The sequence below is a fragment of the Crocuta crocuta genome, unplaced genomic scaffold, assembly GCF_008692635.1.
Source record: "Crocuta crocuta isolate KB4526 unplaced genomic scaffold, BGI_CrCroc_1.0 scaffold142, whole genome shotgun sequence".
NCBI lineage: Eukaryota > Metazoa > Chordata > Mammalia > Carnivora > Hyaenidae > Crocuta > Crocuta crocuta.
In genome coordinates this window covers 1,892,134-1,905,329 of record NW_027528892.1, presented here as the reverse complement: position 1 = coordinate 1,905,329, position 13,196 = coordinate 1,892,134, and the positions used below count along the sequence as shown (strand labels likewise).

Genomic DNA, 13,196 nt, shown 5'->3' with positions numbered 1-13,196 from the left:
GCGCATGGGAACCTCACTGGGCCGCGCCCCTCCCCCCACCCCCTGGCTCGTGCGCCCCAGAGCCTGAGGGTTCCCTTGGCGGGGGAGGACGACGACAGGCAGGAAGGGGACAGAGCGAAGCCGAGGCCTTCTCGCTGCCGGAAGCTGGCCTGTGGGGAGGCCCTGGGGGAGGCCAGGGCTGGGAAGTCCCTGCTGTCAGCGACTGGCGCGTTAATTCAGGGGAAGCACAGCTTTCGGAGCTCCAGCGCCCGGAGGAGGGAGCGGCCGGCCTGCAGCCGCCTGCGCAGGCCCACGGCCCGGGGGCGCTTACCGCCCCTTCCTGTGGCTTACCTCACTCTTCTTGAGGACAAACTTGGCTTTATTAAGTGGTTCGTGAGTGGGGGAATGTTTCATTCAGCGAGTAGGGAGCCGCTCCTTTTTTTGTTACTGTTTGTGTTTTCAGGGTTTGTGCCCTTGTTATCGGGGGGCCCTTACGTTTTTTGAAGTCTGTCTTATTTTTTAAATTTGATTTGTTTTTGAGAGAGAGGGCCCTAGAGATCATGAAGGGCAGAGATCATGAAGGGCAGAGAGGGGGTACCCTAGGCAGGCTCCGCACCGCCGGTGAGGAGCCCGACGTGGGGCTGGGACTCACGAACTGTGAGGTCACGACCTGAGCCAGTCAGAGTCGGACACTCCACCGACCTAGCTGCCCAAGGGCTCTGAGTCTCTTTTCTTTTTAATTGAGTATAACTTAACATTTCCTAACGTGCAATTTAGTGGTTCCTAATCTGTTCACAGAACGTGGTGCAGCCGTCACCATGGTCTCATTCCAGAATATTCTCAGCCCATAAAAAGCCCATTAGTGGTCCCTCTCCCTCTCTGCCCCCAGGCCCCTGGCAGCCAGTCCTCTCTGTCCTGGACGATGTGCATAGATGCAGCCTGCTGTCCGCGCCCGGTGTGGCCGCCGTCTTCCTCTGGGGTGTGTGCTGTGCAGGGCACTGCCTGAGCGCTCGTGGGCGAGACTGCGAGGGGACTCGTGCTTTGTGTCTCGTGGGTGGACGCCTGGGGGCAGAGTCGCGGGTCACAAGTGAGCCTGTTTACCACGTGAGGAGCCACCAGCCTGGTCCGCAGCGGCCACCCGGCCTGCACGCCTGCTGGCCCAGCGCCAGGGCCTATGGCTTCGCTGTTACCCTGTGTGACCCGGGGGCCACCCGGCTGCATCCTCTTTGCCCCTTCACCACCCAGCAAGGGTCCCATCAGCATGCATGACAGCTGTCCCAGGAAGGAGTCCGCTTTTAGTCTTTTCCTGGTTACAGAAATAATTACCTGTTAACATTAAAAAAAAAAAAGTTGAGAAAATGAAGATAAACCAGAAAAAGTTAAAATTGCTTGTCTGCTCTCCGCAGCGGGTGTCACGACTATTGTTTGTGAAGCTGTGACATCTGTGGGATTTGTAAAAAAATTTTTTGCGGGGGGGCACCTGGGTGGCTCAGTCGGCTAAGCGTCTGACGTCGGCTCAGGTCACGATCTCATGGTTTGTGAGTTTGAGCCCCGTGTCGGGCTCTGTGCTGACAGTTCAGAGCCTTCAGCCTGTTTCGGATCCTGTGTCTCCCTTTCTCTGTGACCCTCCCCTGCTAATGCTGCCCCTCTCTCTCAGAAATAAATAAAACATTAAAAAAAAACCTTTTTAAATGTTTATTTTTGAGAGAGACAGAATTTGAACATGGGAGGATCAGAGAGAGGGAGACACAGAATCTGAAGCAGCTCCAGGCTCTGAGCGGTCAGCACAGAGCCTGACACAGGGCTCGAACCCACCAACCGGGAGGTCATGACCTGAGCTGAAGTCGGATGTGTAACCGGCTGAGCCGCCCAGGCGCCCCGCTGTGGGATTTTTTTAAGCTCTCCCACGCGATGCTGATGGCTTCTTTCCAGTGTTTCCCCTGCTGTGAGCCTGGCTGTGATGAACTTCTGTTTCCCTGCAAGAAGCATTTTCCAAGGTTTGGGTTTTCCCCTCCAGCTCATTTCTGGAGAAGGGGTGACCTGGCCAGGGGCTACGGGTGCCTGTTGCGGCCACAGCCCAGCGGCCCGCCTGTGTGTCAGCCTGGTTTCACCTGAGCGGCGTATAGGGCCACGCTCCCGGCTGGGGCTTGCCTCCGGGGGGCCGTCTGTCCTCCCTGCGGGGTCGGAGCAGTGGGCGGGCAGGGGGACGGGATTGCAGGCCATTTGTCCTTGGGCCCTTTGGTCTCTTCACGCCCGTTCAGACCGCGTGTCCCGCACCTGTTCTCATCCCCCGTCAGCACCTGGCGGGGTTGTGGGTGCTGGGCACCTTGTGGGTCTCAGTGGGTCAGATGGGGAGGAGATGGCACAGGCAGACAGGTCGGAAGACTGCTGGGGCCTCCCTTGTCTCCACACCCTCGCGGATCCTGGGAGGCCCTGTGGCGTTGCGCGTGCCGATTGCATCCTGGCTGCCCTCCATCCGTGCTCCTTGCTGTTGCTGCAGGGCACCTCCGGGACGTGGCGCCCCTACATCTGTGAGCCCCAGTGTCATGGTGTCCATCTGACGGGGAGCGCCACGTTTCAGAGAACTCCTCAATCCTCCATCTGGCCTTCCAGGTCCTGCAAGAGCATCCTCCCAGCCCTGCATCTCCAGCCTCGGGGCCTTTGCACGTGCCGTCCCCGACACCAGCCACCAGCGTCCCTTCCTTTCCGCGCCACGCTTCTCCTGCGGCCCCTCCTCCTGGGAGATCCTCCTCTGGCCCCTCGCTGCCGCTGCCCGTCCCTCCCTGCCCCCCGTGTGTGTTTTCACATCTCACTCATCTGCTTGTTTGTCACTGGCAGGGACCTCCCACGAAGCCTGGGCTGTGGCCTGTTCACCACCCTTTGCCTGTGGGGTGGGGGTGGCAGGCACAGGTGGGGAGGAAGGGATTGTGCCCCCGGGCACATGCCACCCCTGCAGAATGGCTGCTTTTCCTCCGTGTCTTCTCGTTAGTCCGATAAGTGTCTGTGTGGCAGGGGAGCCTGTGATCAGGCAGGCAGGTGCCTCCGGGCCACAGTGGGCACTGTGAGCAAGCGTGGGGGCGAGAGCCTGCACGGGGCGCTGCCTGTTGACCTGGCCCGACCCTGTGGTGGCTCCCTTTCGGGGTCGGGGGTGCAGTGGTCCTGAGAAGGCCTGGGCCTGGGCTGGGGGCTCCGACCTGGGGCTCCTCACTGCCTCCCCCCAGCGCCTCCAAGGCAGCTGCTTTCCATCCCCTTCCTCGGTGTCCCATCCCCCCTCCCCTCCTCTCCTCCCCCAGGCGTGTCTTGGTCTTTGATTATGTCCTGTGTTCTTAGAGGTTCCTTGTGACGATTGCTTGGGTGTCAGGAAGGCAGAGGAGTCGGGACCAAGGGCTCTGTGGCCACACTGTGGGTGTCCTGTCCCTGCTCACCTCCGCTGTGACGGGGTTGCTGGTCGTTCAGAGCGTGTCCGTGCAGGGTGATGTGGAGCCGGAGCTGCTGGGCGGAAGGCTCACGGGAGACTGAGACTGCTCCGCGAGTGGGCGTGTCTGTCGCATGCCGTTTTGCAAGCCCCTCCGGGCAGGGCTGGGCTGCCCTGGTCTTGAGGTCCCGGCCCGGGCCTGCGTGTTTGCAGTTCTCTGCATGTGTGTGCTGTTTGCCTTCAGATTGCTGCCACTCCTGCCTCAGTTTCCGCATCCGATGATGGGGTGACCGTGTTGCCTACTCAGGGCGTTGATGGCGTCTGCACCACGTAGAACAGGCTGGGGCAATGTGTCTGCGTGTCTGTTGGCAGGGCGGGCAGACTGTCTGGGTTCCTCTCAGACGTCAGTAGAGACGAGCGCCCTGTGGGTGGGGGTCTGGAGACCAGTGGGTCGTGCACGTCGCGATGAGGTGTGCGGTGCTGGGGTGCGGATGGCTGCTGTTCCCAGACGCTGTCTGCAGGCGCTGACCTGCGAGGTCCCGTGTGGGGTGGGGGCTGCAGGACCCCGTGGCGGTTTTCTCAGAGCTGCGTGCACTCACCCTAAGGCAGCAGCTCCTCTTTGTTTGGGACCCGAGGGCCCCACAGCAGAAGAGGAGCCCCTTGAGGGCCCAGCCGATGGTGTCTGGGCCGCACGTCCTGCACACTGCAGGCTTCCTGCCGCCAAGCGAGGCCACACGAGGGAGCCAGTCCGGGCGGCCGGGTGCCTGACTGGGTCTCCCACCTGCCCACCCAGTCCAGGGCACAGGGCAGACCCCTGCCCAGCTCCTTTGCTCAGTGCAGCAAGGAGGCCCTAGGGGGCAGGAAGAGGCGGGGGGGGGGGCGCTGTCTGGCCGCCCCTCTGAGTGCAGGTACCCCGGGGGGTTCAGCTACTTTCCCCCAGGACCCGATGTGGACTCTGTCTTGGTTCATGCACGTTTGCAACCGCAGAAGGTGACCCCGTGGGTGACTTGTGTGTCCGAGTCAGCCTGCTTCACTGTTATGTTGGGTGCAGGCCCGGTGATTGGCGGGGGGTCTTGGATGGAGGGCTTCCTCGCTGTGGGCCTCCTGACACATCCAAGGCGGTGATTAGGTGCCGGGCAGCGATGGAGGCCAAGGTGGGAGGTGGCGGGAGGTGGCATCTCACCCTGCGGAGCTGGGACCCGAGCCTGGCTGGGCGGCTGCTCCCCCCAGCTTGTGCCTGGCCTTGGGCCGGTCCCCGTGCAGGGTCCCTCAGTCACCTGCTGCCGTGCGCCCTCTGTCTGCCGGGGCCACGCTGGAGCATGGATCGGGGCCGACGTGGCACCTGGCGTCCTGTAAACTCTGCTTTCCGTCTCCCCTCTCCTGACAGGGACCCACCATGGAGCTGCGGGAAGAGGCCTGGTCTCCGGGGCCGCTGGACTCCGAGGACCAGCAGATGGCCAGTCATGAGAACCCAGGTGAGGCGGCCTTGGGCCGTTCTTCTCGGCCGGCTCATCCCCTTCCTGGACACTGGCTCCCTCCACCTCCCCTCCCTTGGCTCTGGGAGCCCCTGGGGCCGCTGTTCTCCGTCCCTCCTCCTGCCCCGTAGGCCCGGCCACCCCGCCCCCAGCAGCCCGGCCACGCTGCCCTGTTTCTAGGTGGCCTGCACTTCTCCCAAGCAAGGGACCGTAGACCAGGGGCGGGCGTGACGGGGCTAGGGGCACTGTGACATGGAGCTGACGGGCCTGCAGAGGGGGTGTTGTGCGGCTTCTCGGGGAAGGCTGGGTGTCTGGGTTTCTATGGGGATCTTTCACTTTTAAGCACCGGTACCATGTTTTATTTAATAAACCATTATTTGGGTTCAAGAAAACTCTTTTTTGAGCACGTGGGGCCCAGGGTTTGCTTGCCGAGACTGCGCACCCGGGAAATGAAGCACGGACGTTCTTCTCGTGCGCCCGGTGAGGTGGTTTGGGCCCGGGCTGTGCCGGTGAGGGGTCAGCAAATGGCTTTTACGGAAAGAGCCAGAGGGGAGATACGTTTGGTTTTGCAGACCCTGTGTCCGTGCAGCGGGGGAGCAGCCAGACCGCACGGAAGTGAGTGCGTGAGACCGTGTGCTGATAAAGCTTTGTTTGTAGAGCAGGCGCTGAGTTGCCACCCCTGTGCCAGCATGCCGTGGTGGCCAGGGCAGGGGTGGTGCGGGGCCGGCCACACACGGGACAGATGTCATCGTCCTGCCGAGGGCCTCCTCCTGCCCCTTTATTCCAAGATCCTCCGCAGGAGAGGAGAGCTCCCTGCTGGCCGCCGGGGTGGCCTTGGTTACAGAGCAGGAAGCCAGGTCACGGGGCCTCCGTGCCTCCTCTGATCCAGCTGCCCCTGTGGCGAGGACCTGTGCCTGTCCTTCCCCGGTGTCCCCCACCCCNCCCCTTTTTTTTTTTTTTAGTTTATTTTGAGAGAGAGTGAGTGAGAGGGAGGGAGGGGCAGAGAGAGAGAGAGGGCCCAGGCAGGCTCCACGCTGACCCCATGGAGCCTGGCACGGGGCTTGAATTCATGAACTGAGAGATCATGACCTGAGCCGAGATCGCTCGGCCTGCAGTCACCAGGGGCCCCAGCCTGCTGGCCCTCTTAAACTTAACTGGAAAGCCTGTTTTATTGTGGAAATTTCAAACATCTGTGGTGTAGTGACTTGGTTTCTCCTCGGCTCCAGCGATCAGAGCCCCTCGTCACTCTTTTGTCCCACTTGTGCCCCCTTGTCCTGCTGGAGCAGCTTGTAGAAAATTCTAGATGCTGTATCATTACACCTGTAAGTTCCCAGAAGGGCAGGCCCTTTAAGAACACAGACAAAACAACAGTGACACAATGCTGACCTCACCTAACAAAACACCCAATTCCTGTCCAAATACCCCGTTTTCTCCAGAACATGCATCTGCCTTCAAGTAAGTAAGTTTTAATATTATAAGTCATCCGTTAATTCATTGTCTTTATAAAACCTTGCACGCGTCCAGGTGGGCTCTCCCATCCCCTTGTCCAGCCGGCTGTCCTGAGCCTGCACTCCCCACCCCGCACTGCGCATCCCCACCTTGTGACACTCCAGGCCCCCGGCAGGCTGGTTGCTTGCCCTGAGGCCCGGCTGATGCTGGGGTGGCTCTGGGGCTGGGGGACAGGGATGGTGGGCCCTCGGTGGGAGGGCATGTGGGGGGTGCTCCGTGGAGAGTGCGGAGTGGAGAGGAACGGGGCCTGGTGAGTGGTGGGTGAGAGGGGTGGTGTCTTCTCACCCCCGAGAGCGAGCTGGAGCTGGGAGAAGGCGGGTGGGTTGGGCCCGTTGTCCTGTCCCAGAGCCAGAAGAGGAAGGTGGAGGTGCTGCCGCAGCGTCCCTGGGAGTGGAGGCTGGGACCACACCCTGGAGTGTCCCCAGGTCCCCCCGACTGACCTCCACGCCGTCCCGAGTCCACGCTTGTCCACAGCCGCCAGCATCAGCTTCTTGACATGATCTGCAGTGACCTCCGCGCCCTGCTCCGCCCACCTGCCTGGGTTGGCCGGGGTCCCCCGTGCCTGGAGGGGCCTCCAGACACGGCCAAGGCGGGAGGGCGGGATGATAGGGAGCCGTGCTGGCGGCTGGGACAGGAAGGGCGTGTGGTCTGGGACGAGGCCGCAGGCAGGTGCTTCCCGGGCTGCTGAGCTCAGCCGTTTTCCGCGAGCCACCCACGTCCTGGCCCTGGGCCTTCTGTGTGCTGCCCCGGCCGCCCCCATGCCCCTGAGGTGGGCACCTGCCCGAGGTGAAGGACGAGAGGGGCAGGGCAGGCACAGAGCAGGTCGCCCGGCCTCTCCCCTTCGACCCCGTTTGGGTCTGGTTAGCCGAATCGGGGGCGCGTGACGTAGGAGGTGGCTTCAAGGGTCACTGTGCCTGGCTTACCCCAGCTCAGCCCTGTGCTGGGATTTTCTGGCGAGGAAGACGGGGCTGCTCCCAGCAGTGTCACCCCAGGGGAAGGGCCTTCTGGGGCTCAGGGGTGATTTGGAAGCTGTGGGGCTGCTGTGGGGATAGGGGCGCCTTGTCCTTCCCCGGAGGCGGTTGTGGGCCCGAGGCTCTTTCAGACCACGGTTGGGTGGTGGGGCCTCAGGGCCAGAGGGGGTCTCATGGGCTCCAGCCCGTGTGTCTGCAGGACGCTCCAGCTGTGTGTCCCCGGCGGCCCTCACATGCCTGCAGGCCTGCCCCCACCCACGTGTGTGTGTGTGGGGGGGTGTTTACACAGACAGATTGAAGGACAGGTCTCGGATCAGTCCTCAGTGCTGGCGGCCCCCATGCTGTTTGCTTCTCCTCCTGCCCTGTTTCAGTCGGGACGCTGCTGTCCTCCACCCGGGGCTGACCCCTGCTGCTGGGCCGTGATCCAGTTTAAAGCCTGCTGCTCCCAGGGCAGGCGGCCGGTTACCGGGCAGTGCTTCTCAGGCAGCTCCGTGCTCACGAGAGAGAAGAGCCAGGGGTCACACTTCCTTGCCCTGGGGTGGACTCGCCCCAGCCATTTGTGAAACCGCAGGAATGTCTTGTCTTTTCCCTTGTATTTGGGTTTTTGGGAATCGTGTGCAGACGTAGCTGGTGCCGTTGTTAGCAGAGGCTGGTGCTGTAGAGGCACGTCCGAGTGTCCCGGTTCCTTCAGCCGCCGGGCGCCCTGGGGGTTGGGACACCCTCACAGTGCTGGGCCAGGGGCGGGGGGGGGGGCCCTCAGCCGCCTCCAGGCAATTGGATGGTTCCCAGGAGTACCCGGGCCAGGGCTCCTGATGGACCCAACCTGGCCAGCCCGGTGGAGCCCGCAGACACATGGGGTCCGGCAGTGGCGGGTGGGAAAGCTGTCCAGGCCTGTTTTGGTCTTTAGCTACAGAGTGTTCAGAAAGAGAAGCAATCCGGGAAAATGGGCATGTAAATAAAAAAGACCTCATGATTGTGAGGAGGGTGCACTCCCAACGTGAAAGAAGTCAGCTGGTATCCCGGCAGTCCCCCGCAGGGGCCGGGTTGTGACCGCTCTGGGCCACTCTGGCTCTCACGTGTCCGTGTGCTCTGGAGTCCTTCTAGAGAGCCCCCCTCAAATGCCACGCCCGAGCCCAGCTTGGTAGCAGCCCTGAGCTCTCCCCAGACCCCCACATAGAACCCCCATGACCTGGGCCACACTGGTGGCACATACCGTCGTGTGAAGGCGCCCCATGAGCCCCGGAATACAGTTGGACGGGGACACACCACTGGCCCCAGGCCTGTGTGGTGGTAGCATCGTGCTGGAGGGAAGGAAATGAGGAAGAGCCCCAGGTAGCCCTCAGTGGTTCACCGGAAGCCTTGGGGAGGGGGTCCCACCGAGGCCAGCACCTGACACTGGAGGTGTTCTGTCCAGCCTGGGAGCGGGAGCTCGGGGCTGCAGGAAAGTCTGAGGGGCGGCAGCCGCCAGGGGCCTGCACACGGGCTCTCGTGCCGACCAGGACCCACACGGGGGCGAAGCCTTCCAGGAGGGGACCCAAAACTGAGTGGGACCCCTGTCCTTGACCACAGATAAAAACAGGGGTGACTGCAGAGCCAGGAACCGTGGGAGAGCGTGTCGCAGACTCAGTCGTGATGCGAGGACAGCAGAAGCCAGAACCCCACCCGGAACCCCGCCCCTGCCCCAGAAAGGTTTGGAATGAAAGGGAACATGGGCAGATACAGGGCCAGAGAGCGAAATCATAACACGCAGAAGCAAGGGTGCAGATCCGAGAGTTTGCAGTACGAGCCATTTTCACAGTGGTACCTGAAAGAGGGTGGAATAAAAACAACACATTCCTCAAGAAAAATTGGAGGTAAAAAGGAGGGACATTGTATCTTTTTTATTATTAAATTTTTTTTAACTTGTATTAAATCCAACTTAATGGACATGACAGCGTCATAGTAATTTCAGGAGCAGAAGTTAGTGTGATTTGGCACTTTTGTGTGCTAACCGGTGACAGGGACGTCTTAAAGTCAGACAGAGGGCCCCTGGGTGGCTCAGCGTCCGACTTCCGCTCAGGTCACGATCGCATGGTTCTTGGGTTCCAGCCCCACGGCGGGCTCTGTGCTGAGCTCAGAGCCTGGAGCTGCTTCGGATTCTGTGTCTCCTTCTCTGACCCTCCCCCACTCGCAGTCTCTCTCTCAAAAATAAATAAATGTTTTTAAAAAAGTTGTTTTAAATAAAAAAGAAATGAAGAAAGATTAAAACAGAGTAAAAAAACTTGAAGCTAGTCAAAATCCCAACGCTTTGAGGCAAAAACCCAAAGCAAAGAGGGAGTAAATAGGGGACCTTCCTGGAACGTAAACATTAGGCGTTGAAAGAGCAGATCACAGACCTGAGAATGCCATGTCAGGCGAGCAGGCCTCGTTCTGCCCTGGTCACTGGGTGCTACGGAAAGCGGCACACTGGGGCCTGTGGGCAGAGCAGGGGTGGGCGCTGGCAGTGTGCCGGAGAAGGTGGAGCCGTGGAGCCGCCCGTAGGGTTCCCGGGGAGGGAGCGGGAGCCCAGGGTCTCCTTAAGACTGACTCACAAGTTGGAGGTGCCGTAGGGACTCAGTCCACCGGGTCGTGGGCCCTTCCGTGGAGCCTCAGCAGGTGAGCTCAGACAGACCCCGGCGAGGACAAACGTGCGGGACCGCACACGCGGCCGTGGCGGGAGTTCTTCGTTTGTGTTTCCAGGAATAATTGGCAATGGTGGGATCTGCCTCTGATTCTGGGCCGGGCGCCCGGGCCTCTGGCCCACACTGAGGCAGCCGCCTGCTGCCTGTTATCTCGAAGCTACTGTGGGGTCAGCAAATGAGTAACTCAGGGGCGTTCAGATCCTCCTCCCTTTTGAAGATGGGAGTTGCGGGTGTCCCAGAGAAAAGACTCTAGAAAAATCTGTAGGCCCGGATTTGTCTGGGAAGTGTCTGCGAACTCAGAGGAGTTTTACTGTAAGGAAGACAAACAAACAGTGATCCTTTCCTGGTTTTGGTCTGGAGGGGTTTTCCCACGGCCTCCTGGAGAAACCGCGGGCTGCACGTCTGGGTGGGACAGGTGGATGAGCCTGGAGCCTCTCAGGCTGGGACCAGGGAAGCTGCCAGAAGACCCGGGCCCCGTCCGGAGGGTGTGGAGCCCCCTCGACACGCTGCGGATGGGACACTGGGGGCTCCGCGAGCCGCAGTGGTGACAGTGGGTTGAGACCCACCGTGTACCTTTACACCCCGGAGTTGAGAAAGCGGAGACTCTGGGGCGTCCTCGGGAGGTGGTAGGGACCCGTTCATTACCTTGAAAACCGCACCCGTAGGGGAAGTGGGCACGGGCCTGCCGCAGCCGCCTGTGGTTACCGTGCGGCCCGCCGGTGCCCTGGACAGCTCTGCCCTGCACGTTCCGTGAATCAGTCGCTCTGAGCGCCACGTGCCTGTGGCTGCCCACTGCATAGCGGCCGCCGATGGTGCGGACAGACCCGTGTGCCCCTGAGGCAGGAGCAGGGTCTCGTCTTCAGGCAGCAGGGGTGGGGACGGGGTCACCTGCTGAGCCACACGCAGCCCGCAGCCCGGACTCTTCAACAGCAAGGCTGTGAGGAACAGCGGGACGCGGGGAATCGGGATCAAGAGACTCTCAGACGCTCCGAATTAAAACGTAGTGGGCCAGGCCGCGCTGCAGCCTGCGGGGATGCACGTGGCCAGCAGCCACGGTGCCGTGCGGGGCGCGATGGCGGGAGGGCCGTCCCTGTGGGCCGCCAGGCCCCGTGTCTCGGCCTGGGCGCTCGTCTGTCTTTCTGTGTTCAGCTCCACATCCCACTCTGGGGCTCTCGGAGTTCGCGGTCATCTGTCTTACGACAGCACGGCTGACGTTGAATTAAACCACCGGCTTCAGCCCCAGAGGGTCCGCTCGAGGCCCTGAGCTGGCCCCTCCCTTTAGTGGGAAGTTGAGACAGTGTTCGCTGTGGGTCAGGTGCCAGGAGACCCCTCCCCTCCCCGTTCTCTCCTCCTCTCCCTTCTCCCCTCCCCTCCCCTGAAGGGCAGCTATTTCTGCTATTTTTGTGGAGTGAGCACTTTGTGCTTCTCTCTTTCCAGCGGTGCCTTGAATCCTTTCAAAGGGAAAAGCCCCTAGTGAGGAAGGCGAGCCAGGTGGCAGCTGCTGACTTCCTGCCTGACCCCCACGCTGGCCCTCCACTACTACCCCTGAGCCCGGAGCCAGCGGGTGCTTGGAAAGAAAACAGACACCAGCATCCAAAGGTCCTCGGAGGGCCAGGTACCCTCAGGTTGGAAAAGAGCCCGCCTACCAGAGTAACAAAAACCCTCCTCCCCTTAATAATTTCTTTAACACCTGCTTGAAAAAGCAGTGGTGCATGTGGTCAGCTGGACACAAGCAGAAAAGTCAAACAGCCTGAGTCATGCCACAAAACCCAGCCGCCTGGTCGGCCGGAGGCCTCGGCACACCCTTCCGGATCTCTGTCCCATCCTGGACCAGGCGCCCAGGCCTCTGGCCCCCATGCATGCGGCCGCTTACTGCTCTGGGGGTGAGGAGGAGCCCCTGACTTGGGGACTGGTGTTTCACAAGCTTCGATTGTACCCAGAGTGCACGTGGTGGGTGTGTAAACACCCTTCCTAGCTGAAGAGTGTAGTGAACACGGTGTACTGTTATATGTTCTCCACAACTTCAAAAACAAAATGTATTTTTTTTTAGTTTATTTATTTATTTTGAAAGAGAGAGGGCACACCTGTGGATGCACGAGCAGGGGAGGGGCGGAGAGAGGGAGAGAGAATCCCAAGCAGGTTCCCCTCTGCCAGCACAGAGCCAGACATCGGGCTCGATCTCACGAGCCATGTGATCATGCCCTGAGCCGAAATCGAGAGTCGACTGCTTAACCGACTGAGCCACCAGGCGCCCCAAACACGTCTGTTGTCCTTAAGGGGGTGTGGGCAGTAGTGGTGAGTGGGGTAGTGAGGCCGGTGCCCAGGCCACATCGCCTCCCACGTCTGTTTTGTTTTCCTCTCTGCATCTCCGCCACACGTGCTTCCTTTTCCTGAGTGACGTGAACACCAGCACCGGCTCCAGCCCCACCCCCTCCCGACTTCCCACTGGGACTTTTTTGCTCCAGATGATTCCACACCTGGTGCAGGCCAGATGCCAGGCTCCCTGCCAGGGGCATGGGTGTTGAGAGCCAGGGTCCCCGCAGTGCTGCGCCCCCTGCCCTGGAGCTCCTGATTCGGCTGGCCGGGGGCAGCTGAGCAAGAGCCTTTCCAAGTTCCTGCCGATTCTGATGCCACTGTCGGGCCCCTTGGGGGAGCGCTGCCTCAGCGTGGGGTGCTGTGTGGTGCAGGGGCGCGGGGTGGCTCTGCCTCTTCCAGGTTTTGATGGAGCTTCGTGGTGCCTTGGGTTGTGTGCTGTGAAGACCCGATTCCATAGTGCCCTCCTTACAGGACTGACTGGCGCAGCCTCCGTGCATCCTCTGGCTTCTTTGCGTGTTTACCAGTGTCCTCACGGCTCCGTGTGTGAGCGCCATGCTCCCGGCCTGCTGGCTGTGGAGAGCAAGAGCCCCGGTCGCAGGTGCGCACCGCCTGTCTCTGAACCGAGCCAGTTGCGGGGCAGGCCGCAGCTCTCCTTCCCTGGGAGATGGCTCGGGGCCGGCAGCCGGGGCATGGCCGTGTCCTCAGGTCGCAGACGCCAGGCCCAGGGCCCCACACTCCTTTATTGTCTGTCTGCACATGGCAGACAGGGGCCAGTGTGAGGACTCTGTAACAGAGGCTCTGGTGTGTGGGGTCGCACTCAGCGGGACTCCGTGCCAGCCTGTGATCCCTGTGAGCCCACTGACCGGGCGGG

General features: G+C 61.2%; 1 protein-coding gene across 1 annotated transcript in view; it reads left to right on the top strand.

The window, feature by feature from the left end:
- The window catches only part of ZNF787 (zinc finger protein 787), a 20,344-nt gene that overhangs the window by 1,699 nt on the left and 5,449 nt on the right, over nt 1–13,196 (top strand). Inside the window, exons 2-3 of the mRNA XM_077756947.1 lie at nt 4,782–4,869; nt 12,797–13,100. Of these exons, the coding sequence (XP_077613073.1) occupies nt 4,791–4,869; nt 12,797–13,100 (383 nt within the window). The 5' untranslated portion in view covers nt 4,782–4,790. The remainder of the gene's footprint in view (nt 1–4,781; nt 4,870–12,796; nt 13,101–13,196) is intronic.